Source organism: Miniopterus natalensis, chromosome 18 (genome assembly GCF_054644295.1).
Source record: "Miniopterus natalensis isolate mMinNat1 chromosome 18, mMinNat1.hap1, whole genome shotgun sequence".
In the NCBI taxonomy this organism is placed as follows: Eukaryota; Metazoa; Chordata; class Mammalia; order Chiroptera; family Miniopteridae; genus Miniopterus; species Miniopterus natalensis.
In genome coordinates this window covers 19,002,595-19,028,682 of record NC_142098.1, presented here as the reverse complement: position 1 = coordinate 19,028,682, position 26,088 = coordinate 19,002,595, and the positions used below count along the sequence as shown (strand labels likewise).

General features: G+C 42.5%; 1 protein-coding gene, 1 long non-coding RNA gene and 1 other non-coding gene across 3 annotated transcripts in view; 2 read left to right on the top strand and 1 right to left on the bottom strand.

Moving 5' to 3' along the window:
- Nucleotides 1–238: 238 nt before the first annotated feature.
- LOC148091024 (uncharacterized) lies at nt 239–2,087 on the bottom strand. The gene is made up of 2 exons (XR_015716020.1): nt 1,901–2,087; nt 239–1,265 (listed from the first exon to the last, which is right to left on the bottom strand). It is a non-coding gene; the product is annotated as an uncharacterized LOC148091024 (long non-coding RNA).
- Nucleotides 2,088–2,426: 339 nt separating this feature from the next.
- GAN (gigaxonin) overlaps nt 2,427–26,088 on the top strand; it is a 54,641-nt gene continuing 30,979 nt past the window's right edge. The window contains exon 1 of the mRNA XM_016196932.2: nt 2,427–2,679. Within this exon, the coding sequence (XP_016052418.1) occupies nt 2,513–2,679 (167 nt within the window). The 5' untranslated portion in view covers nt 2,427–2,512. The remainder of the gene's footprint in view (nt 2,680–26,088) is intronic.
- Nucleotides 23,628–23,752, top strand: LOC148091023 (small nucleolar RNA SNORA25). Its single transcript, XR_015716087.1, has one exon. It is a non-coding gene; the product is annotated as a small nucleolar RNA SNORA25 (small nucleolar RNA).

Sequence of the window (26,088 nt, the reverse complement as noted above, 5' to 3'; positions counted from 1 at the left end):
ATTCCGGGATAACTGGTTACCTGAGGGTGATTCTGTTATTTGAGCTCTTTGTTTTGTTTTGTTTTGTTTTGTTTTGTTTTGATTTGGAGCCTCTGACATTTGAAGAGTAGACAAGCATTCCAAGCAATGAATCAATCTGTATTCATCTACATGGTGTAGAGAAATAGGTATCATTTTTTACCCCAACAACAACCCACCTGAGAAAGAAGACAAACACAAGTAAACTGAAAACAGAGAATGCAATTCAGAAAACATTTATTAAGTGTTTGGTATTCACAATTTTTTAAACCCCTTCATCCATCCGCCCTGGCCAGTGAGGCTCAGTTGGTTGGAGCATTATCTCGTGCACCCAGAGGTAGTGGGTCCAGTTCATGGTCAGGACATATACCTAGGTTGCAGATTCGATCCCTGGTCAGGGTGCATATGGGAGGCAACCAATTTAGGTGTCTCTCTCACATCGATGTTTCTCTCTCTCTCCCTTCTTCCCGCTCTAAAATAATAATAATAATAATAATAATAATAATAATAATAATAATAAATCAATCCCTCCGTCCATCCAACATTCACTGAGTACTACCAGGAACTGTGGTTGGCACTTGGAAATCAAGGCACACTAAAATATACAAGCTGGCAGGTGACAGGAACAAATAAACTCATTACAGTAAGTCTCCTGGCAGAGCAATGTTCAAAACACAACAACCACCTGGAGAAGGAAGTGTCGGCCGCTCCCTGGGATACTGGGAAGGTATCATGGAGAAAAAAAGCTTGAGCTGCTTATCTTGTTTCTTACTTCTTATGATATTTTACAACACACACAAGCATACAGAGACTAGTACAACAAATCTCCATGTACCCATAACCCGGCTTTAGCAATCAGTCACTCATAGCCACTTTCGATTCACCTGTACCCCCACCTGCTTCCCCCCATCCCTTCCTTTTGGTAAACATTGTTATCAATTCACTCATACTGAGCTGTGTTTGAAGAAGAGACTGGACATGTCCGGACCTTCCACTGCTAACAGCCTTCTTCCCATCTATTCTTCTGCCAGTGACTCTACCAGAGTTACATACTTGGATTCCTGCCCGTGACTCCAAAGCGTTGGCTGGTTGGGCGTAGAGACCCAAGACTTTATTGGAGCCTTTGGCTGAAGGAAAAGTCTGGGCCGATCCAGTGAAAACCGCATCCTGCCTTATCTGGAATGCTGATCACATTCTTCTTGGTCCTTGGTCCTCATAAAATTGCTATTTAGAAGTTTCCTGTGCACCTGTTTGTACAAAATGGTGGCTACATTCCACATTCCCATGTGCCCTTAGCAACCTCCCCGCACACCTCAGCCTGCACAGGGCTTGCCCTCCAGGCCAGGCCAACCCAGAGCTGCTTCCGGTCCCGGCTGAACGTCGGGCCTCTCCAGCTGCTACCCCGTCGGCATTTCCTCTCTCTCTCTCCGAAAGCTCCCAATGTCCACGAGTTACCCACAGCAGAACACGATCCTGGACTCCCCTTCCCTCAGAATTCTGTCTTCTTTCAAAGCCATCCACTGTCGTCCGCCTCCATCATCACCGTTCCAACCAGGCCACCATTCTCTTCCCTCAAGCACTGCAATATTTAAGCATCATTCTGCCTTTAGCACCCCGCCCCCCACCTCCATGCTCCACGCAGCAGCTGAATGATCTTTATTTAAAAAAAAAAACAACACACACATAACACACACACACAAAACCCTCTCAAAGCCCTTTCATGGTTCCTGACACCTACGAGAACCAAGGCCAACCTCCTTACCACAGCCAAGGAGGCCCTGCAAAATTTAAGACTTCGCAAGCTTGACCTGCTACTTTTCCTCCCCAGGCGGCAACCAAAACGCTCTTCTCAGAGCCTGTTTCCTCGCGTCTCCGCTCTTACCTGGGAAGCGGGTTTTCTCCCAAATATCATGAAAGCCACACCCACTCCGCCCGGACTCACGGGCGGTTATCTCACTTGAGTCCACAACCCTAAGAAGTCATCATCTTCAGTTTGCAGATGGAGAAACTGAGCGTGGGCACCGTACCCATGGTAGCTGCGTGCTAGAAAGTGGAAGGGTCGGGACTCGGGGGCTCCAGAGGCCACCGGCCTAAGCAGAGAGCCCTCGCCCCCGCCGACGCCCCTTCGGAGCAACGGAACCCGCTCTCCGCCGCGGGTTGCCTCGGGCTGCGCGGGGGCGGGGCCCGCGACTGCGGAATGAAGCTTCTGATTGGCCGCCTCCGTTAACGGCAAGCGAGAGGGCGGGAGCGAGGGCGTGGGGGCGTCGCGGAGAAATGACGTAATGCCTCGGCTCCTTAAAGGTACCTGGCCCTCGCTCCGCGGATGGCGCAGGCGCGTTCCGGGGGCTCCCGCTGGTTCACGGATCACTGAGAGCCGGGCCGAGCAGGCGCGCGCGTGTAGACGGGGCGCGCCCCGGACGCGAACGACTGCTCCTGAGGTCTGGCGAGGCGGCGTCGGGAGCGGGGACCGTCCAGCTGACTAGGGGGCGCCGCGATGGCTGAAGGTAGCGCGGTGTGCGACCCTCAGCACGCCGCGCGCCTGCTGCGAGCGCTCAGCTCTTTCCGCGAGGAGTCCCGCTTCTGCGACGCGCACCTGGTCCTCGACGGGGAGGAGATCCCGGTGCAGAAGAACATCCTGGCGGCGGCGAGCCCGTACATCAGGTGAGGAGGGGGCCAGGCGGGGCGGCGCTGCCCCGAGCCCGGGGCCAGGGCGGGCCGGGTCGGGCGTGGCACCGGAGTCCCTGTCCCCACCTCTCGGTCGCTCGGGTCCCTCCCGTCAGATATCCCTGCTGGGCCCCCGGGACAGCGCCAGTGTCTTCGCCCACCCTCAGGCCGAGCCCCACGAGACCCGAGCCCCCCCTGTAGTTGACCCTGGACCCGGGCCGCAAGCCCTCGGCCTCTCTCCTCCGATTCCCACAGCCGGCGCTCGCCCGGGCCTCCGAGCTCCGGAGGCCCCCAGACGCCGTCCCGGGCCGGCCGCGGCGCGGGGCCCGGGAGCAGGGCGGGGCCGCGCCCGAGCAGAGCCGCCCCCTCGGCCGGGCCGGGCCGCGGGATCCCGGCTGAAGTTTGCCGGCAGTTCGCCTTCAAATCGACGCGCAGCCCCGCGGGGCCCGCGGCCGGTAGCGTCCGCTCCCGCCGAGAAGCCAAACAAACAACCTCCTCGCCGGGCGTGGGCAGAGGGTAAACCCTGTGGTGTTGAATCTTCTCCTTGGGCTAGGCGACCTGACCCCAAGGCCGAAGTTCTCGTCAAATGTGCCTTTTCCACTCCCCTGTGGGGACTCGGTTTAAAAGGGCTGTGCGTTATAGACACACGTTCCAGGAAGCTGTCGAGAATTTCAGAAGATTGACTGTCATTCTCAGGATGCATTTACAGCTCGAGGAGCAGGAGATTTTAGCGACTCGGAGATTTTTTAAAACTTCAGTGGAACAAAGCTTAACCTGATTTGCCATCCCAACTAACCTGTTTGAAGGTTGATGAGACAGTGCTTAACCAAGTATATCAGATCTTGCAGGGGACGGTTCACTTTTCTTGTAGCAGCTTTTCTTGCAAGCTGGGTTGCTCTTTTAATAAAAGAAGAAAAAAAAAAATGCTAAAAGCTGGAGAAACTGCCCAGTAAGCTGGTTAAATATAGACTGATAGTAGAGAATGTCACTAGAATTGACAAGTCAGAAAAAGCAAAGTGATGTGTACTGCATTCTTAGTTTAGCAGAACTCAGCACACAAACTACATTTTAACCTTTACATTAGGAGACATTTGTGCTAACTCAGAAGCAGTGCAAGTGCTCTTGTAACTTCTCCTGGCTCTCTCTTTTGTAAACCAATTTGCACTCTTTATGGATTTAATTTTGTTAGTAGGGGATTTAGATTGCCGCTATGACAGCTCATAGCTGGCAGTTCAGAGGTTTGAGTAATCATTCTCAAATTGGAATCAGTAGGCCAGAGTCTTCCCGGTATCCAACGTGTTCCCTGTTTGGGGAAATGCTTAGGAAAACTACTCTAGATGCATTATTGTAGTTCTTTAAGTGGCATCCAGCTGGCTCAAAAGAAAATTACAAATCCCCAAACACATGCTCTCTCTCCTCTTTTCATGTTTTGTTTTTTCCATAGCACTTATCACTATAATGTACCCTATATTTTACTCATTTACCTTGTTTCTCTTTCCCAACCACAATGTAAGCTCAGTGAGGCCAGGGGTTTTTCTTTTGTTCATTGCTGTGTCCCTGGCAGCCAGAAAGAAGAGTGCCTAGTGGTTTAGCAAATGCGAATAAGGTACTGCCTACTTTTCCAGCGCAGCCGATTGGACACTAGAAGGTTGGCTGTTACATTTTCATTTCAGACTCTCGGTTATGCCTGATTGAGAAGAGCATGGCACCTGCTTTCTCCTTCCAGCTTTGACTCTTGGAGCCATGAGTTGTTGTTGATAACTTGATCTTGGCTTCAGCTCACTGGTCTGATAAATGAGGGATAAAATGTGTCTTCATCTCATTTAATTTTTGACCCACCTGAGAAGGAATATGTTATAGTGCTTTGAACATGTCACAGGTCTGCACATAAGTCTATAGAAGGTGTTAGTATTCCATGCTATATCTGCTGAATTCTGAAAGACAGGGTATCCACTTGTGACATGGTGGCACACACTGAGAATATTCAGTTATGTGAAATGCTACTTATTTATAATAGCAGTAATTTGGGTGTGAAATATTACTAATCAAAGTAGTAGAGCCAAGAAGGACTTTGGATCTCTAGTTCAGTTCTGTTACTTTCCAAATAAGAAAATGGGACTCAGTGGGCATTATTGACTTGTCTTACGATGAGGCTAGTGGTGCTTAATGGTTGAACAACGATTCGATGCCATGCTAAGGACACCTTGCCTCCTGCTCGTTTACTATAGCAACTTAGAGCATTACTTGTATTTGACTGTGAAAACTCTGCTACTTACTGACTTAAAATGTTATGATTTTAAGTGTTTATGAAGTACTTTCAAATACTGTCTCATTTTGATTTTCATCTTCAACCATCTTGTGCTATAGGTAGGGCAGATATTTTTGAAGTTCTACTGATAAACATGAATTAGTCAGTGTGTGTGTGTGTGTGTGTGTGTGTGTGTGTGTTTTCAGTGACTAATTGCTTTAAGGTTATTTGGCTATTGAAGTGGTAGAATGTTCTTGGGGGGGGTGTAAAATTATCAATCTCAAGGCCACTTAAAAGTAATTGGACTAATCTGTATTACTACTTAGAAACAAAGTGCTTAGTAATTTTCCATACTAACGATATTGGGCTTTTATAATACATCTGTTTTGTTTGAACAGGACTTGAAAGAATTACATGGAAACAAAATGAATTTGCAGGTTCTAGAATTTGATGTTTCTTACCTTCCCTTTTGAAGCTTAAGCATTTAGGTCTGTGATGTCATTAATATATGGATTGGGTTTTCAAAAGTTTGGTAGTCTCTGAAGATTTATAAAAATCTGAGTTTTGTTTAAAGTCTGTAGTTAGCCTAGTTTTAGTAACTGTCATAAGCTTCTGAAGGTATGTGATTTGGAAACAATGTATATTGCTTCTGTATGCTCAACAAAAGGAACCAGTCCAACTTTGTCAAACTAGGAATTAAAGCAACTCATTTGGCATACTTTCTACTTAATATAAAAAAGTCTTTTCACCTAACTTATGATTTAGTCTCTTCCTGTGCTTTATTTTGGTTTAGCATTTGTTTTTCTTCCTGGTCATCTTAGCAATCATACCACACTAGAAAGGCTTTTCAGTATAAAGGGAAAAAGGCAGAAAACTCAACTTTAGCAATAAAACCCTATTGATAACCTGAGAAAAGGTTGTGTAGAGTATGCCATGCAGCCTTAAGATACAGATGCCACGGGAAGTCAGGCAGGACCTTCCATGGTCCATCATTCAGCTCAGTAAGTAGGATGCTGCTTTCCCAGCACGCCCTCTTCCTAGCTTTTGTTCATTCTGATCCCTGAAGGACATTTCCCCTTTGGTTTAATGCGAAAACTAAATCTAAACGTAGCAATGACCTTTAAGAATGACAAAATTGAATTCATGGATGTAACGACCCACAGAATCTTTCCATTCTCAGCAACTCTGAGGCCTTCTGGGAAAGGTTCCCTGAGGCTTACGGGAAATTTCCCTTTCTTCTAAATGTTGCAAAGTTTGCTTTGCTTCATGTCAGAGGCTCTTCTGACTCTGGCACAGTCCCATTGATCTGATCTGGAGTTCAGACTCCTTTCCCCTGAGAGCTGTGGTTCTTGGGGGGAGTAACGTATGGGAAAAGGATTTGAAAATGAATTGTTTTGTGATTCTGCAGTAAACACAGCGGCTCTGTACAGGTTCCAATCCTGTATTTACTTTTGAGAATTTCAGTTTTTCTGGGTAATCTTTTGGAACATTAGTTTGTTTAGCTTTTAGTCCTGGAGAGTAAAGGAGAGAAAGATTCCCAAGATCTTTGGATTCTTTGATGAATCAGCCAATAAGAAGAATGGCAATCCCCCCCCCCCCCCCCCCCCCCCCCCCGCCCCGGAAATTTTTTTAGAGAAAGCTAGTCTAATGAAGGTGGAGTAGAAACATTGGGCCTAGAATCTAGCCTAAGTCCTACTGGACAGCTTTTCTGGGACTTAGTTTCCTTATGTGTAAACTGAGGTTGGTTGGGCTACATGAACAGCAAAGCCCCCTGTAAGTCTAAATTATGTGGCTGTATGCTATTTTTGGCTATTTTTGAGTGTATATGTTGTGGAGAGGGGGTCTGTTTCTGTTCTTACAGCTTTATTGTATCATTTAAGATTTGTTATACATTGACATTAAAGCATTTGCTTTGCCCTGTCATACAGGCCTTGGTTGGGTACTCTGCTATATAAACCCAGCCCTGAAGAGTTGTTTTGTAACAAGCATTTATTTTATGCTGCTAATCTGGATGTGTTCCAAGGCCTAATTATTGATGAGCCTGTTTTACCATTTAAATATAAAGTTTGACTCATAGGTGATGCTGATGAAACTACTTAAGGAGACTAATATGATCACTGTAGGAGTCCAAGTTTCATAGTAACATAGAAATTATCATCCTTTCTGCAGGTATCTGGAGTTTGCCCTGTAGTTTATGGGTACCAAAGTTCATTAGTATTGTGTGCTGTCGTCCCCAAGTCCCCTTTCTTCCACTTGTGCTTTGAGTTTTATATTCACCTTGTGTATATAGCAGCTCCTGAATGATTGTCATGGGATTTTTTTTTTTTAACAGTACAGAGGTCTTTTATTTTTTTAACACTTATCATGCCATGAATTCATAGGGAATCGGCTCCAGCAGCTCAGGCTCCTTTCCATTGGTTTTCACAGTGTGCTTCCTTGGATGCAGCAGGCTGGCACTTTAGGTGAACCCAGGTACCTTGCTCTTTGTCTCCTTTTTCTGATCACTGGCCCTCACACGTTTCAGGAAGCTATCTTGGCTCTTAGAGTGCTTAGTATGCTCAATACGTACATTAATTCTCTTGGCAAGAATCTTGCCTTTAACTTGTTTGTTCACAACAATGCCCACTGCATGCTGGGTGACATTGTAGACTTCCACTTTTGCCATGGGAACATTTTTGGGGCCCTTTTTGAACAGTGCCCATTCCCTTGGTGTCTACAATATCACCTTTCTTGTAGATGCCCACGTATGTGGCCAAAGGAACAACTCCATGTTTCCTAAAAGGTCTAGTGAACATACAGCAGGTACCTCTCATCTTTTCCTTCGTGTTGGTCATTTTGGTGAATTTCTGGAAGATAGTGGTTCTGGCCCAAAGGTGATTGTCAAAAGTATTTTGAATAGTGGTTGTAATTAAGTTTCTTAGTGCTCAGGGATTCAGGTGGAAGCTCTAGGTTCTGAGACCCTTGGACTTGACTTTGGGCGGTGGACACACAATGCAATATAGATCATGTGTCATCAAAATGTACACTTGAAACCTACTGGATCCTCTTAACCAGTGTCACCCCAGTAAATGTAATAAAAAATAATAAAATAAAATTGACTATACCTGTCTCTTGCTGCACTCTTATGGTGATGGGAAGTATATTGGGCCTGAATATCCTTTAATGGATCCAGGCCTTGTTTGTTTTTTATCCACCTGCTCTAAGGCATCCTTGACAACTGCTTAAAAAGATGAGATCCGTCCTGAAGGGCCAACAGTCTCATGGTTGAAAATGATTTTTTTCCTCCTCCCCCACCCCTTACCTTATTTTTTAAATATTTGCAGTTGTATTAGGTTAAATCCTGCTCTTATATGAGTTTTTCAAAAGTGATATTAAAGTATGTTCAGTTTCAGAAGATCAAAGAAGTTATTTTCTCTGGGCTTCTAAGGAAACAGCATTTGTAAATTGGAGCTTTAAACTTAACTTAGATTACTCATTTCAGCTTAAAAGTATTTGTTTATTTACGCAAGACAGCAGTGCCACTGTTAGCAGCAAATGCTCTAATTCTGGAGAGGTTTTTGGAAAGTTTCAAATGATGAGACAAATCAATAAAATTCTTGTTAGACTAGTGAATCTAACATAAAGTGATGTATTGAATGTTTAGATTTATTGTAGAACTTTCCTGAGGACTGTTTTGAGTAATAGTAATGTGATAGAAATAACACCTAGCTCTAATGAAGACTAACTGATAAGGCCTCACTCTTCTACCTATGCCTTTACAGTTCTACCTCTTCTTACATCTGTATTTCCCCCCGCAAGTCCTCTTAAATGTTCTTAGAGTAATTTTTATTATGTATTTTAGAGAGTCAAGCAAAGTGCTTTTCCACATAGAAATGCTGGTTCTTTGGGTTTAGATTTGCCTAATGTAGACTAAGCATCCAGATTATAAAACCATTTGATGCTTGTGATTTTTTTAAATTGATTTGAGAGAGAGAGAGAGAATGAAACTTCGACCTGAGAGTGAAACCTCGATCAGTTGCCTCCCGCATACGCTCCACCTGAGGGGGTTGAACCTGCAACCTGAGTATGTGCCCTCACTGGGCGGTGAACCCTTGACCTTTTGGTGTGTGGGACGAAGCTCCAACCAACTGAGCCACACCGGCCAGGGCTGATGCTTGTGATTTTTATGTTAACGTGGTAAGGTGAGCAGAAATATTGTGAAACATGAAGAAACCTCACATTTTGGATGTGATATGTGGTTGGTGTGAGTCTCTTCTAACATGTAGAACATGTTCCTTCACTGGGAATGGCCAGAAGTTTGGGGAAAGCAGGATTGTGAAGAGTGGTGAGAACCCTTAGAAAGAAAGGTCATTGATAATTGTTTCCATTCTCCCCCTCCCATTTCCCACGTCTACTTCAGGAGGCCAGTGGGACCCACCATCGTCTTGCATGGCCTTCCATTTGGTTGGTAAAAGGAAGTTTCCCACTGATACCCAGCTTTCCCCCTACATTGAAGCCAACGTGGGAAGTGCAGACTTACCCGGGCAGAGTAGGGACAGCTTTTTGGGTGTGGTTGGTTTGTTTGCTCGCTTCTTCATTTTCCTCCCTCACTTGTATGAGCAGAGCCACCAACTTTATCCCCTGCGTGGAAATGATCATCCCTGTTGGCAGGGAGGCAATGGAATTCCCATTTTTTTATCACTCTTGCAGTGGGCCAGGAACAGAGTAGTTGTCTGCTTCCTTTGTTTACCATCTTCTCTCCTATTGATGGGAAAGGGGGTTATGAAAACATTCCCTTATGTCACAGCTGTTACTACATTCTTTAGAAATGTCATCAGTGCTTGTGGGATTGTGTTTACCATTAATAAATTACAGTTCAAGAATTAGCATTTCTAAAAGGATTTAAGTGTGCTGTGTATTGATTCATACAGATGCAGTTCCCAGTAAAGTTACCTTATGTAAGCAGTATTGACTAGGGGCTTGATTATAGGTTTTCAATCATTCAACAAATACACAGGAGATACTCAGCATCAGCAGCAATAGGTGCTGAGGAGACAGCTGGTGACAAGAGACAGACAGGAGCTCACGTTTCAGCAGTGTATAGAGCATTCCAAGGCTCCATTTTCCTACTATATGCTGGCTGCCATTTGAGTATATACTCCGTGGTCTCCCACAAACAGTGTCAGAGCTGAGACTGGAGACCTAAATCACTCAACTTACCTCTTCTACCTCCATGGAGCTAGGAAAGGAAATAAACATAAAACTAACGGTTTTAAAATTATTTTTGGCCCTAACTGGTTTGGTTCAGTCATTAGAGTGTCAGTTCACAGACTGAAGGGTCCCAGGTTCAGTTGTGGTCAAGGGCATGTGCCTTTGTTGCAGGCTCAATCCCTGCCCTGGTTGGCACACAAGCAGGAGGCAACCAATCAATGTGTCTCTCTCACATCAATGTTTCTCTCTCTCTCTCTCTCTCTCCCTCCCCCCCTCCTTCTAGTCTCTCTGTAAAGCAATGGAAAAAATATCCTCGGGTGAGAATAAAAAAATTATTCTTGATGTTCACTCAATTTTTCAATACTGTATATCCTAGTGTATATAGTAGTATCAGAATTTCAAGAATGGGGAAAGAATAGATTACCTTTATTTTTGGAGTAGACACTCTGAAAGTCTGCTCTAAAAGTAGATTTAAGTGATTGATCTGATCATTCACTACTATATTAGTAACTCCAAGTAATCACATGTACAGAAACAACTTTTTTAAAGTAGAGAATGTAGATTCTTGATTAAAGTTCCCTAATATGCTTGTTCATTCACTTAACGTCTCTTGAGCGGTCATGTGTGGCACTGCTGTGTACTGGGCAGACAGGGCTCCAGCACATGGGACCTGCTGTGGAGGCAGACAGTGGAGAAGTCTGATTACAGAGATGTGAGGGGTAGATGTGGTTGCTGCTATAGACTGGGGAAGGGAGCATCCCTCAGAGGAAGTGCCATTTCAGCTGAGATCTAGAGGAGGAGGAACAGAACTAGGCTGGGAAGGTGTGGAGGGAGGCACAGGGAAGCATGACAGGGTGGTGACAGTGGGTAGAGGGGCATGAAACAAGAGTAGAGGGGTGGGCAGGGTCCTGGAGTCCTGAGTTCAGGTTGGCACTTACACTGCTCCCCAGTGAGATTTCAACCTCTCCTGTAACATTTCCGTGTTGCTGAATGTGTATTGGGAGCTGGTGGGGTGTGGGAAAGGGACCCAGAAAAATCTTCCAACTTAGTCTGCGTGAGAGTTTCAGTTTTATTTTAAGGGTTATGAATAGGCATTCCTGGGTTTTCAGAAGGAGAAGACGTAGTCTTATTAGAAGGGAACTGCAGTCATTTGGACAGGAAATAAGGATGCCTTGGGCGAGGGTTTGGCAGTGGAGTTGGAGCTAAGTGGCTGGATGATAGATGTTCGCAGTAGCACTTGTCAGTGAGAAAAAGGGAAGACCAAGGAGAGACCACTTCCTCATTATCACCAGTAAACACTGCTTATGTCACTTCCTGGGAGTATTCAGTTAGGGGCAGTGTAAAAGATTCTGTAAAGTCCAGAACCTTTTCTCAAAGTTTAGAGCTTAGTTGCGAAAAAACAAAGAATGGGACAAAAGCCATTTTATTTATTTACTTATTTTATTATTTTTTAAAAATATATCTTTATTGATTTCAGAGAGAGGAAAGAAGAGGGAGAGAGAGACAGAAACATCAATGATGAGAGAGTCATTGATCAGCTGCCTTCTGCACGCCCCCGACTGGGGATCGAGCCCGCAACCCGGGCATGTGCCCTGACTGGGAATCGAACTCAGATCGCCTGGATCCTAGGTCGACGCTCAACCACTGAACCACACCTGGCCAGGCACAAAAGCTATTTTAATTGTATGGATACTTCTAGCTGTGGGAGTTCTGAGAACGAAGAACTACTTGGGTGATTGCATAAACTTTCATGGAGGAAAGAGAATTTGAGCAAGACCTTGGAGAGGGAGGAGTATGGGGTGGGGGTAGGTAAAGAAAGGGGCAAGGAGGATCGCTCAGGTAGAACACAGGTATAAGTGCAGGAACACAAGGTATGCGCTCAGGGCAGTAGGTATACTGGACTAGACTAGAGGCTTGCAGGAATGGTGGGCAGTGTGGAGGACAGGCAGGTAAGGACAGTATTCTAGAGTGCCAAGTTAGTTTAGATTTTTATTCAACTATTAAACGAAAGTACTAGTAATGTGAATGGAACTCTACTTTAAGAAGGTAACTTAGTTGTTCTCAGGACTGGGAGGAGATGACACTGGAGCTGCTGACTGATTCATGTTAGCACAGCTTGGCCAAGTCCAATGGCTGATGTCAGGGATTCGGGAAGAAAGCAACTGTCTGCTATCTGAATATGAGGAAGAAGGAAGAGATAACGGTTTGAGTCTGGCTGCTTAAGGAAAGTGGGGAAGACAACCTGTCTTTAATGTGTTAAATTTGAGGTGACAGTTGCTGTATAAACACCTTAATCTTCTAGTTCTTGAAAAATCTACACAGTACTTCATATATCTATTACTGTGTGTTTGTTTTGCATGTTACTTCTCTCTGTCTTTCTTGACCTCCTGCACCTTTCTGACAGATCAATTTGTATTCATCCTTCAGGACCTTGTTCTTATATTGGTTCCTTTCCGCATTTTTCCAATTCTGTGAAACAGTCACTCCCTCCCAAAGGCTCTTTTGGTGGATGTGCACCTTCAGTGATCAGTCTTCTATTCAGGGGGGAGAAATAGAACAGACGGATGGCCTGGATGCTTTTAAAGCCCTCGTCTTTTCTCTCTAGGGCCAGAGGCACTAAATCCATTAGTGGAAATTCTGTACATAAGAGAGTCGAGTTGATTGTAGTCTGCAAGTACTGAAGAAAAAGTACAAGATCAGAGTTCAGGATGCTGTATACACACTGCTTCCAAATAGCATGTGTTTTCGCTATAGCGTCCTACTGTGTAGTGAGTATGTGCTGAGGACAGGGGAGAGGGACAAAAGAAACCAGCTGGCCACAGAACTGAACCTACAGGAGAGTGGTCCCTTCCGGGCTGTTTAGCTGGCACAGTCAGCTCCACCAAAGTCCATTTCTGATGCCAAGAAACCGGGAGAAGAAGGGACTGAATTCTTTATTCAGAAGTAGTAGCTCCAGTGAGAGAGCTTTTGTTACAGTACAGCTAAAGAATTCGTTGAGAAGCATTCATTCCCTTGACAACACTTTGGAAGGCACTTTTCAGCTTGAAGTTGTTTAGAGAAGTTTATAGCAGTAGATTATAAATTAAGGAGCTGCCAGAAGTGAAAAGGTGGTTTTAAGATTGAGTTTAAAGATGCTAAAGTGAAGCTGAGGCAGGAGCTACTCTCATTTATTAAAGGGAACTAAAAGGGGTGTATTTCAGCTGTAGTGTTGTTTTTTCATTTTGGGGTTTTATTTTCCCTACTCCCGTTATCTCCTTTTATAAAAAGAAAAAAGAGACAGTTTCTTAACCTTCACTTAATACTTTCGTTTGAGCTGCCTTGAAAGGATGGATTCAAAGACAACAATAAATTTATATAAATTCTTTTTCTGTGAATTTATTCAGTAGTGCCACTTTCTCTGCCTTTGAAAAGGCCTAAACCTTTCTTACAACTCTTTACATTGGGAAAGACAGGATGAAAAGTGAGCAGAAATACGGATTCACTTCTGAAATATGGAACTTATGTAGTATTTAGTGCCATTTGTATAGGGCAGCAAAAAAGAACCAGATCAGCCAGTTTTTAATTAGAGAGAAGACTTGTAAGAGTGTCCCCAAATCAAAGGGGCTTACTCTTGAGAAGATCGTTTGCATGGGGTCTAAGGTTATAGAAGGAGCCTCTTTAAATAGCATCTGAAAAATCATACCTAAGTAAAAAAGTTGGGATTGTGTGACAGGTCGAGGCATGCCTATCTTTCTTTTATGTGTATTTCCAAAAGGTCAGGGTGTGACCAGAACAAGGAACCAGGCTTGTTTCATTCTAGAAGAATTTTCTGCTTCACAAGTTGCTGCATCACGATTCTGTCTTTGAAGTCATCTTAAAATTTTTAACACGCATTTTCAGACCTTGTCTTTTAAGACGTAAATTTTATTGACTGTTTTGCTTTAAAAATTACAAGAACTAGATTTAAATTTTAAGAATCCATTTTTTATACCAAAAATTATGGAAAATCAAGGAGAGTTTAATTATTGATGTCACCCTAAATTCTGGTTCTGAACAGTGTACTTAATATACTGTTATATTTGTGATCTATATACACATTATTTTTTCACTGAAGTAATTTCATATCCCTCTTATATCTCAATGTAATGCCCATAATCATTTTTAGTAGCTCTTTGTTATTACATCATATTGCTGTTCCATATAAATTGCTTCATCATTCCCTGATTTGACATTTTAATTTCCAGTCTCTTTTCTTTTGAAACAAATTAGAAAAAAAACTTTGGGGCTTTTTTCTTTGTATTTTTTTGTGGGTGCTAGGAAACCGACGTGGGGGCTGTATCCCAGGTACATCTGTTTCTGAAGATAGAAACAGATTTGTTCTTGTTATATGAAACCAAATTATTGTACTAGTAATATGCATTATCATATAAAGGTTATAGAAAGATAAATGCCATCTGAAAAATCATACCTGAGTAGAAAATCTGGAATTGGCAGTGTGTGTCTGACATTTCTTCTCAGATCTGTCACCATTGCCTTGTCAATTTTGCAAGTGGTTTCTCAAAATTATTATTATTATTTTGCACATCTGTTAAACTGCATTTTAAAAGGTGTGTTTACTATTGTAAAAACATTTAGAGCAGGCTTTGGCAAATTCATTTGGTAAAGGGTCAAACATATCTTAGGCTTTCCAGGCCACATGTGGTCTCTAGCACACATTCTTCTTTGTTTTGGTTTTAACAACCTTTTACAAATAAATAAACCATTTTTAGCTCAAAGGTCATACAGAAACAGATTGTAGTTTGCCCACCACTGATCTAGAGTATTAGATTTAAAAGATTTGGACATAAAAACTTCAACTCTGAAGATCAGCTTTAATACTGTTTAAATGTCATGTGCTGGCTTGCTTGCAGTCTCCAGGGCAGGAAGCGGCAGTCCTGGCTAGTCCTCCCTGCTCCCCCGCCCCAGCTCTCCCGCCCTGTCCTCCCTCGTCTTCTAAGAGGACGGGTCTGTCGCTTCTCCTCGTCCTCCTGTATTTTCTGTTTTTCCCGTCTCTTCTGGCTCCTTTTCCATAGCATAAACGTATGCTTAAGTCTTTTTCCAGTGCCTGGCATATAGAAAGTGTGCAAATGTCAAATGAACACATCTGTTAAAAGCAAACAAACTCTGTGCCCTCCTCTAACAAGTGCACCATTTCCTTCACTTTGCCAGCAGGGTTGTTGCAAGCATGTTTGTCTTGTCCACAGTCTCACCTTCTGTGTTTTCCTTCACTCTGCACTTAGACTCCTCTCTTACCATTTCATTAAGACTGTTCTTTAAAATATTGCTAAGTATAATCACCAAATCAAGTGAAAATTTTTAGTGTTTAATCTTACTGGACCTATCAGCTGTGTTTGTCACTCTTGGTCATTTTCTTCACACTTGGCCTCTCTGGGCTTCTCTGATACCTTTTGACCCATTTCCCCTACAGTCTGATTTTCTGGCTCTCCTCTCTGTCTGTCCCAATACTCTATGTGACACCTCTACTCTCTCCATGATAATTTCATACACTCCTAAGATACCTCTGCCTCATCCTCTCTCCCCAGGCCTATATATCCAATAGCCTACTACACGGGCACCCTAAACTCAGGCAGGCCCAGCTCCCTCTGCCTCCAAGTAGGTTGTCCTTCATTTACTGTGCAGGGTAATATGCTACCAGGAGAAATGTGTGATCCTCAGGAATTCCACCTCCTCCTCCACTCCAGCATCTCATTGATGCCAGGACCTATCATTCAACCTCTCGACTCTCTGGAATCTGTCTCCTCTTCACCGTCGCCACTGCTTATGTTCTAGCTTTTATTAGTTCTGAATTATGATAAAATCTCTTACCAGTCTGTCTGCCTCCATGCTCAGTTCCACACTGCTGCTGCCAGAGTGATGTCTCAAGAATATAATTAGATCATGTTTAAAACTCTAATGTCTTTGGAGACATGGTTGACTTAGACACTAGGGCAGGAAAAATACATCACAAACCTGGAGTATTTGTGCCAGAAAGTAAGGAGATGCTCGGAAGAAGATCCACATAGGAGCCAATCTGAAAGAATTCCCGATGGCCAAACCTGCATTAATTTTAGCAAGAAAATGAGTATCAATAACATTGCAGTATAATCCATAGAATAAAATAAACATCCATGTGTCTACGGGTAAATAAAGAAATAAATGGTGTTGAAGAGACAGCTCTTACCGAAGAATTTCAGTTAATAAATATGTAAGGAATAAGAGAACAGAGAGTCATCCTTTGAAAACACCATAGTAATAATTGTTGCAGGCAAGATCCACCAGTGGATACTAAAATCAGTGGGCCAGAGTGTGAAGAGAAAAAGGATATTTGTATATTCTCAAATTATCTCCAATATATTTATTTGTAACAAGGGAAAATATAAGTTTAACTTTGTAGTAGAGAAACCCAACAGACATCACCAGTAATAATGCATATATCAACATAGCATTCTGCCTGATAAGATGCAGAGAAGGGCATGACAACGCTTCTGTATTGTTTCTACCAAAGATGCATCAGTTCAGTCTCATTGTAAGAAATTAAGCAAACCCAAGTTGAGGGACAAAGTAATTGACCAGTACTCACCAAAGTGTCAAGGTCTTGTAAGATGAAGAAGGATTAAAGAACTGTCATAGCTTAGAGACTACAACAGCTAATGATAGTTTGGAACCCTTGATTGGATCCCAGGGCAGAAAAATGACATTATGGGGAAAACTGGTGAAATTTGAATGAAGTCCATAGTTTATTTAATAGTATTGCACCAACCTTTAATCTTAGTTTTGATAATTGTATTATTTAAGATTATTTAAGCTATTAACAGTAGAAGCTAGATGAGGGTCTACAGGAACTCTGTAATTCTTTAAAACTTGTATAAGTTTAAAATTATTTCAAAATAAAAGGATTAAAAAAGACAAAACTCATAAGCAGCTCCATTTCCCTCAAGGTGACCTCTAGACTCTTTTGTATGGTGTGCAGGTCCTCTAGCAACTGGCCCCTTTTCACCCTCTTCCCCCAAATATGTTCTCTCCGCTCTCCTCTCCTGCCTTCCAAAACTACGTGTCTGTCATTCCTTGAATGTACAACACTTTACTTCAATGCCTTCGCTGTCCCCCTTCTCAGTGTACTGTAAAGTACTCAGCCGAGACCCAGGTCAGGTGCAGCTTCTATGAAGCCGCCTCTGCCAGCTCTCCCCAGGGAGCTGACTTTTTGCCTCCTTTGTATTTTGCATAGCAGCACCTGCTTCAAAATTTACAGCAGTTCACTTGTCATGTCTCCTGGGTCTCCTCCAGGCTGTTACATTTCCTCAGTCTTCCCAAGTCTGTCATGGCCTTGGCACGTTGGTGAGTACTGGTTAGTTATTTTGTAGTGTCCCTCAACTTGGGTTTGTTTGATTTCCGTAGGAGTGATTTTGCACCCTTCTCTGTGTTATATCAGGGGCCCATGATGTTATTTTGTCCCAACATTAGTAACGTTAGTTTGATCACGTGGTTAAAGACGGCATTCACCAGGTTAATCCACTATTTTTCTCCTTGTAATTAATAAGTAAATTATGGGGCGATACTTCAAGATTGTGTGAATACGCACATACCTCCATGATATTGCAGGTTTGGTGAGAATCTCAATAATGTGAGTCACACAGGTTTTTTGCTTTCCCAGTGCATAGAAAAATTGTGTTTACACTATAGTCTAGTAAGTGTGCAACAACGTTATGTCTAAGAAAATGTACATACCTTAATTAAAAATAATTTTTTGCAAAATGTTGCTGACCATCATCAGAGCCGTCAGCGAGTCATAATTGTTTTTCTGGTGGGGGGTCTTACCTTCAGTTTGTAAAAAAATGCAGTACCGCAGAAGCACAACAAAGTGAAGGCCATCTGCATCCCATTCCACATCAACGTTCACTCGTTCTAGCTTCCACTTCCACTTTCTGGCTCAGTCATTTATTCTGTTGTTTGTCAGTTGGACTCCTAAATTTTAGGCTTAAGCAGCTGGGCAGAAAATAGTACCATTTCCTAAGACAACAGGGGAAGAAGTAGGCTATCAGCAGGCTGGGAAAAAAGAATTATTACGGTACATATGGACACTAGATGACGGGACATAATGCTACTAGAAATGTCAGTAACATTTCATTTTACTGACATGAAGCCCATGGTTAGAAGTGATGGCTTGTCAGTTCCTCAAAGGTAGGAACCACCAGCTAGTTGAGATCAATTTCTAACTCCATCCCTAGGACATAATACTGTGCCTGGATCAGCAAAGGGACTCGCTGTACAAAACAAAGTCATTTGTCTGACACTACGGTTTTTATTGATTTGGTCACACTTTATCTTCTCTCCAGGGATTGCTGTGCTGCTGCCAGGTATAATTAATGTCACTTGTAGTTGTGCATATCCACAGTCCTGTGATACTCTGTGCGTCCTGCCCTCCCTCCCTGTCCTCCCCCACACACACCACAAACTAGAGAAGTTCACTTGTGTTGCTCCCCTGCTTAAGATGTAATTTGCACTTTCTGTGTCCTCTCTTCAGAAAACATTATCGTCCCTCAGATAAATTTCCCGTTTGTTCAAATCACACAACTCTCGAAGGACGTGCTTTCTGTTCTCATATTTCTTCCAGATATTGATGTATTTGGACATGGTTACTCAGAGCAGATCAAAATACGAAGTGCTCTGGTTCCTCTTCAGCGTGATGTGATATCATCAAGAGAAAATGGAAGACTTTTAATGAATCCTCTTGTGTTGCATAGTCAGGGGCAGGGAGATTGCCAGGGAAGGGTGAGCTATGCCCATGGCCTTGTTGGAGTAATTGACTCTGCATCCTCTGTGACGAAGCGTCTCTGCTTCAGCTTCATTACCATAAGGTGGGTTGGTGGGATGACACCTGGACAGTAAACCCTTGATTTTCCGGAAACCTACCCTAATCTTTGCATTTTTCCATCACTCAGTCACTCCTAATTTTCCCACGCAGTGCACCGCTGATGGTGAGTAGAAGGCAACAAAGCAGAATGAGATGGCGCACTGGACAATTAGGCTTATTCACAAGCTGCAGACCTTGATAACCAGCCTTCGAGTCCAGTTGGCCTCACCACAGAGCAGGACTATTGCGTCATGGACATTTGGGTGGCTTTGCAGTGGTGAAGCCTTTGACATTCAGTTCTGGAATTGCTGGCTAATATAGCACACCCTGGATTGGGTGCCCTGGGAAAGCATCACACCCTCAGTGTGGACGAAGCAGTAGGCTGCGGTGCTGGACACCTCAAAGCTGTTCTGCTGGTTAATAATGCCATTTCTCAACAGTGGTGCTCATTTTGTTTGGGGGCCCCTTGGTTTCAGTAACTGACACTACAGCGTTAAAACCCGCTGGTTCCCCAGCCTGGCTGTGTGCTATCAAGTCCATACATATTTATCTACTGTATATTCAGTGCCAGACGCTTCATGAGCTATGGGCATAGAGCCGTGAACAAAACAAAGTCCCTATTTTCATGGATGTTGACATTAAGCAAATGCAGCTTCTTGGATGGTGATAAATTCTATGAAGAAGAATAAAGCAGGGAAGAGAGTGCAAGTGTTATTTTAGTGTGGTTCCTGGGCTGCTCTTTGGAGGTGTTGTTGGAGTGGAGACTTGAAGTCAGTGAAGGGTTAAAGCAGGTGATTAGGGGAGTGGGAGGTGGAGAGAACATTCCAAGAGGAGGGAATGTATTGGAATCAGCTGGGGAACTTTTTAAATATACACAGTCTTGGACCTGGCTTACTTAGTCTGGGATGGGACCTGGAGTTCTGGAACAGTTCTCCAGAACATCCTGGGATACTACTCTTAAAACTTATTCAACTTATGAGTCGTTCCAGGATCTGTATGAGGAAAAGTCTTGATGATGAAGAAATGAGAACCGTAATCTCTCTAGGTAAAAAGAATTGGAGGCAGAGAGGCATGAATAGAGGAAAAATAAAGAAATTAATGAAGGAAAAGAAATGGTATTGAATTTCCATTGGAATGCCACTCGTAATAAAGTTCAACTCTGAGAGTTGTAATATGAGGAATGTTGCCCCAGTTCTACTTTTCTTAACCACCTCCTAATCTGAGTTTACCAATACTAGGTTGGCAGTCACAGACGAGTCACACAGCATCATGCCTATGCTTTCTGTGACTTTCTCTCCTCATTGCTCCTCTGACTTTGTTTGGCCCTGTAGGAGGAGCTCCTCAATGATTAGTTAGCCCCTGCAGGTCAAGGTGCTATGGAAAGGAAGCTTACCTAGAAGTCATTCTGTGACTCCTGGTTTGTATCCCACCATGTGCCTGGGACTTCCTTGGGCTTTCCTTTGGGTCTCCAATCATATCTCAGCTGTGTAGATGCTCTTCCTCCATATAGATGGAATTCTTGAGTGGCAGAAACTGTGAGGTAGATGGAAAAGCAGGCCATAAAAAGCCTTGTCATGGGACGATGCCATCTGTTGATAGAAATATCAGCTGCAAATTTATATTTTATTAAGTTGAATGGGGACTAAAGAAATACACTTTTAAAATACACTTTATTTTTAGAGCAGTTTGGGGTTCACAGTAAAATTGAAAGGAAGGCACAGAGATTTCCCATATACCCCTGCCCTCACATGCATAGCTTCCCCCATTATCAACATTCCCCACCAGAGGAGTGCCTTTGTTACGACTGATAAATCTGTACTGGCCCATCACTCACCCAGAGTCCGTAGTTTACATTATGGTTCATTCTTGGTTTGTGGGTTTGGGTAAATGTATAAAGACATGTGTCTACCATTATGGTGTCATACAAAGGACTTTCACTGCCCTAAAAATCCTCTGCCCTGAAGATCCTTTTTTGATGTTTTTTAGGAGCTCATAAAGACACGGGGGGCAGGGACATCTGTAAAGACTCCCCAAAGGAACATAAATTATTAGTTTGGCCTAAGTGGGCAAATGGAGTAGTTGGCCCAAACCCCTCTGCACACATCTCAATGAGCCTGCTCTTGGTAGCTACACAGCTTGAGGTGATAGAGGAACCATTTGAAACTATGAGTAATGCTATGAATCACCCCAGAATTTCTGTAAATCTTGACTTCTTGAACGTCACATTCTCTTGCGTTCTTTTTTATTATGTTTTCTTTTATTGGAGAAAAGCTGTTGCATCAGAGAAGAAGAAAGGTCACTTAGACTTATTCTTTGTCACTGTTTAATCAAATCCTATTCAGTAATGTCTAAAATGATCATTGGAAGAGAAGGACCAGACCTAATTATCTGGGTTGTTTGGTAGGGCATTTAGACCCATGGAACATCTTCAGTAACTAGAAGCCAGTAATAAAAGGACTTTATATATAACCAACAGAGTACTTTGGCTTTATTATACTTATTTAAAAGTTGCAGACCTCATTCATGGGTGTAAAACTTCAAATAATACCAGCTTCTTTACTAGCTAGTAGCCGACAACTTTTTTCTTATAAAACCTCTTTTTAGTGTTGTCAAGGAAAGAAAATTGATTTTGTTTCACCGCTGTTCAGCTTTAATAGAAAATAAACGTTTGCCTAGAGGATAAGTGATTGGAGGAAAAATAAACTACTGCATGCCCCATAGAAGGCATAAATAAATCCTAGATAACTGATTGAATTGGTTGGACTCTGTCCTCTAGGACTCAACAGGATGTGTCTCCAGAGCAGAGTCTCTGCAGTAAGTCCATACGGCCTGTTTCAGCAGGTTAGTCCAGAAATGTTCAAGGAGAGAGAGCTCACAAATCACCTCACTTAACCTCTTCTTTTTACAAATGAGAAAATGGGCAGAGAGGGGAAATGTCTTGCCTTAGAAATTGGAGAACTGGGAAAAAATGTGATAGGCATGGATATTTATATCTGAACACCTGAGGCCCAATTTTACCATACTCTAAATTATTTCTAGTTTTTTGAGTATTATGAAATTCTTAAAATGATATTTAAGACTGCTGCATTTTCTAGGAGAGAGTTTTTAAATTGACAGTCACATAATAAAAACAAAGATATTGTGATATTTACAAATGAGCCTATAGCCTCCTGGGGTGGAGATGGAAAACATAGGAAAAAACAGTTGATTTACTTCCTGTTATATATATGCTAACTTTATTTATTTATTTATTAAATAAGTCTTTATTGATTTCAGAGAAGAAGGGAGAGAGAAAGAAACATCAATGATGAGAGAGTCCTTGATCAACTGCCTCCTGCACGCCCCCTACTGGGGATCAAACCTGCAACCTGGCCATATGGTCTGGCCAGGAATTGAACTGCAATCTCCTGCATCATAGGGTCATGTTCAACAGCTGAGCCCTGCTGGCTGGGCTGGGCTAACTTTAGAAACAAAACTCTCAGTCATTAACTCCTAGGCTAACTTTTTTAAAAATTCATTAACTCAGTCCAGTTCATTGAATTCCCAGTTATACTTGGCAGAGGAGCTAGAGATATTGTGCAAGGTGAGAAAGCGAGGTGAAAGGGGGAAGGCCATGCAGAGACTGTTGGGCTGGAGGAGTGCTAAGGAGCTAGCTGGTAGATACATAAAAATGAGGGCATTCACTGAAGGAGGGAAATAGAGAACCACAGGAAACAGACTAAAGGGATGTAGAGACTAGTTGGAGAGCTGGGGACACAGTGAAGACGAGGGGGAGGATAACACAAGCTTATGAGGTTGCTGAGAGAGGGGTGGCCACTGAAGTGAAAGATGGAAGGGACTGATAACAGCAGCTACAAACCAAGATTCTCTCGTAATTGATTTGAGTACTCTTACCATCTAAGATTGGAAAGGGCTAAGGACCAACTTTCACTGTATTCCAGAGAGACAGGTGGCCTGTGAATTGTTACCTGTTCACAATCATATGCCTACACACATTGAGAGTAAGAGTTTAGAAACTCTTGTAGCAATTTGACAGAGTAGTTTTACATGTGCTGAATCCAATGATAAAATCATTGGAACCTATATTTTATGTCTTTTTTTCTATGTCTTTCTTTTTCTGAGATCTTCCTCACTTCTATGAACTGCAGCTACATATGAGAAAAGACACAATACAGAGTAGCAGGTCTCATGGGCCATGGGAGTCTTGTCCTTGTGGCTCACCACTTCTCCAGTGTCAGGAACAGATTCCTCCAGAACAAAGACGCCTTGGACTTTATTGTGCTTTTTAATGTGATTCAGCTCTATGAAAACCTGGTTGTGCATGAACTTGAGATCGATCCTTCTAGGGTGACCTGCAGCAAGCCTCCCTCACCAGTCTTCATGTCCTACACAGGGAACTTGCCACCTGATTCAGGCCTAGGTTTGATGCTTTGCTGTCAGGTGGTTTATGTCTTTTTCATCTCATTTTTCTAATAATTCTGCAGTGTTACAAATGCAGCCAGCTCTTGTTGAACATGAATTACTTTAAAATAAGAACAACTCTAATTCTAGGTTGAGGCCCCTCTATCTGAACACATTTTGGAGCCTTTAAGCCACACAGTAACTTGAACAAAGAAAGTTTAATATAAAGAATTATTTAGGTCATTTCAAAGAGAGCTTATGGGACCAAAACCAGGAGCTTTTAATTTTGTGATCTAACATTGAAGTTCTCCATAGGATGTAATAGACCCTCAATAGTGTTGTTTTCCTGAGGAGATAGGAGATTTTTTTTTAAAGGAGAAGAATTATGAACTACAACAGGAGATTGGAGTAATGAGGCTTTGGCTAATAACAAGTAAATAAAACTAAAAAATACAGGAATCCCTGATAAAAGAAGCAGCCACCACCCCCAGGGCTGAGATCTATACTCTATTGGACATTGGACAGGGCACAGCCATGGCTCACTGCATGGCAGAGAAGCCACACGGGTGGGACTTGCTTTAAGTCAGCCCTCTGGAATCTGTCCGCTGAGGTGCCTGGGAAAGCTATTCACAGAGAGGTATCTCACCAGAAACACTCTACTTCAAAACTGCCTGAAAGATTCTGAGGAAAACCGCAGGATGCTGCTGGCAGCTGTGCACTGCAGGAGCCTGATGCTGAAATGCAGGCTGTTGTAGGAGCCTACCAAGCTGCTGTACCAGAACCAGGAAGCAGAACTCTTTTCTCCTGCAGTGTCTTTCCAGCGCCCTCTACTGAAAACCTTAACATCGTGCCAGTTGACAAAGTATAATTATTTTGAAAGGCTCAGATCCATTTTCACAGAGCATGCAAAAATTGTGAAGTTGGATCTGAGAATCGATATTTTGATAACCAGCCCAGTGACTGAAAAATACAAATAGTTATGACATCCTAAGTGAAACATTACTAGAAGACACAACTGCTGCCAAAATAGTATATGATATGTTTCAAAGCCAAATTTTAATGTATTAGGTATTATTTGTACCATTTATACTATTTTTCTCTCTTGATTGAGATTGAATTTTTTTTCACTTTTAATAAAAGTGTCAAGAATATTGATAAAGCTGGGGTGCAGCAAGAAGAAATGAAACACCTTTTGAGTAAAACTATTAGTTCAATAGAAACTATAGAGGCAGGAATATGAAATATAGGGAGGATACAAAGTTGTCTGAATATCCTTTTTATACCTTCAGATCATTATATATTCCATCAGTTTCATCTTTAAGGTCTTCTACTGGCACCAGAATCCACTGGCTTCCTTCTACTGGTACATAGCTGTTATCCTAACACCATCCTTCATTATTCCCTGTTTAATATCCAGGAGCATTCTCTTTCTTGATACATTGCCTTGTTTGTTGGGGCACATTTTCCAGCATCATTCTGAGAAAGGTTGCATGGGGGATAAATTGTTTTGAGACCATGTATAGCTGAAAATGTCTATTCTTTGCTGACATTTGATTGGTAGTTTGGCTGGTTATAAAAAATCTAGATTGGAAATATTTTCCTTCAGAATTTTTATTTCCCCATGGCCATTTAACTTCTTTTCAGAAGTGTGAAGCCATTCTGACTCTTATTCTTTTCTGTATGACCTGTTTTTCTTTTTGGAACCTTATATGAGAATTTTTTTTTGTTTCCATTTTTCTGAAGTATTATGATAATAAGCCTTAGAAAGGGGCTATTTCATCCATTGTTATGAGCACTTACTTGAGAATATTCTCTTTTTTGCAGGGGTATCCCTGTTTTTCAGATGTTCTTCAGCCTTCTGGACTGATCTTTTTATTTCCTTAACTTGTCCTCCTATTTTCTACCTTTGTCTTTTTTGCTTTGTTTTCTAGGAAACTTATATATGTTATTTTTACATTGCATTTAAAAAATGTTTTGCAGTCCTTAAAATTTTTTTGTTATCCTCCGAATGTTCCTTTTTTTAATAGCATCCTATTCTTGTTTCATTAGTGCAATATCCTCTTTTCTCTCTGGGAATATTAGTGAGAGATTTTCTTTCTTCCTTGACATTTCATTTTGTATATAACCTTTACTTCCTCCACACTTTCTTTTGTCCTGTTGGTTTTGGTTTCTGTCATTCTTCCTCAGACATCTGTTGAGTTTTGTTTGCTCAGTTTTAAAGAGTGGTCCTCTAAAGCAGAATTTCTTAACCAGTGTGCCAAAAAAAATGTTGCAGGTGTGTGAAGATAATGATGGTGTCACCCCTAGAGTGTCTGGGCAGCATCTGGAAAGGCTGGGCCCTCTGTCCACCCCTGGCCTACATACGGCCTCATCTGTCTACCCCACAGTAAGATTACATTTTCTACGAGTGGTGTGACATGAAGAAGTTTCAGAAGTGCTGCTCCAAAATGTATTGGAAGCTGAGAGCCTGTAAGTTAGGCTTATTGACTATGGGTTTCACTGTTGCATGATCAAGATGGGTATTTTCTTGGGGCAGATCTATGTCCATATCTTTAAGTCTTTCCTTTTGAGCTGATCAGATCCTCCAAAACAGTCTTCCAGTTTTTTGCATGGAGCATATAGGTCTGGCTTTCAGCATTTTAGGAGCAGAGTTGAGAAAAAAGACTGATAGTCTCAGCATTCAGTATGTAAACACTCT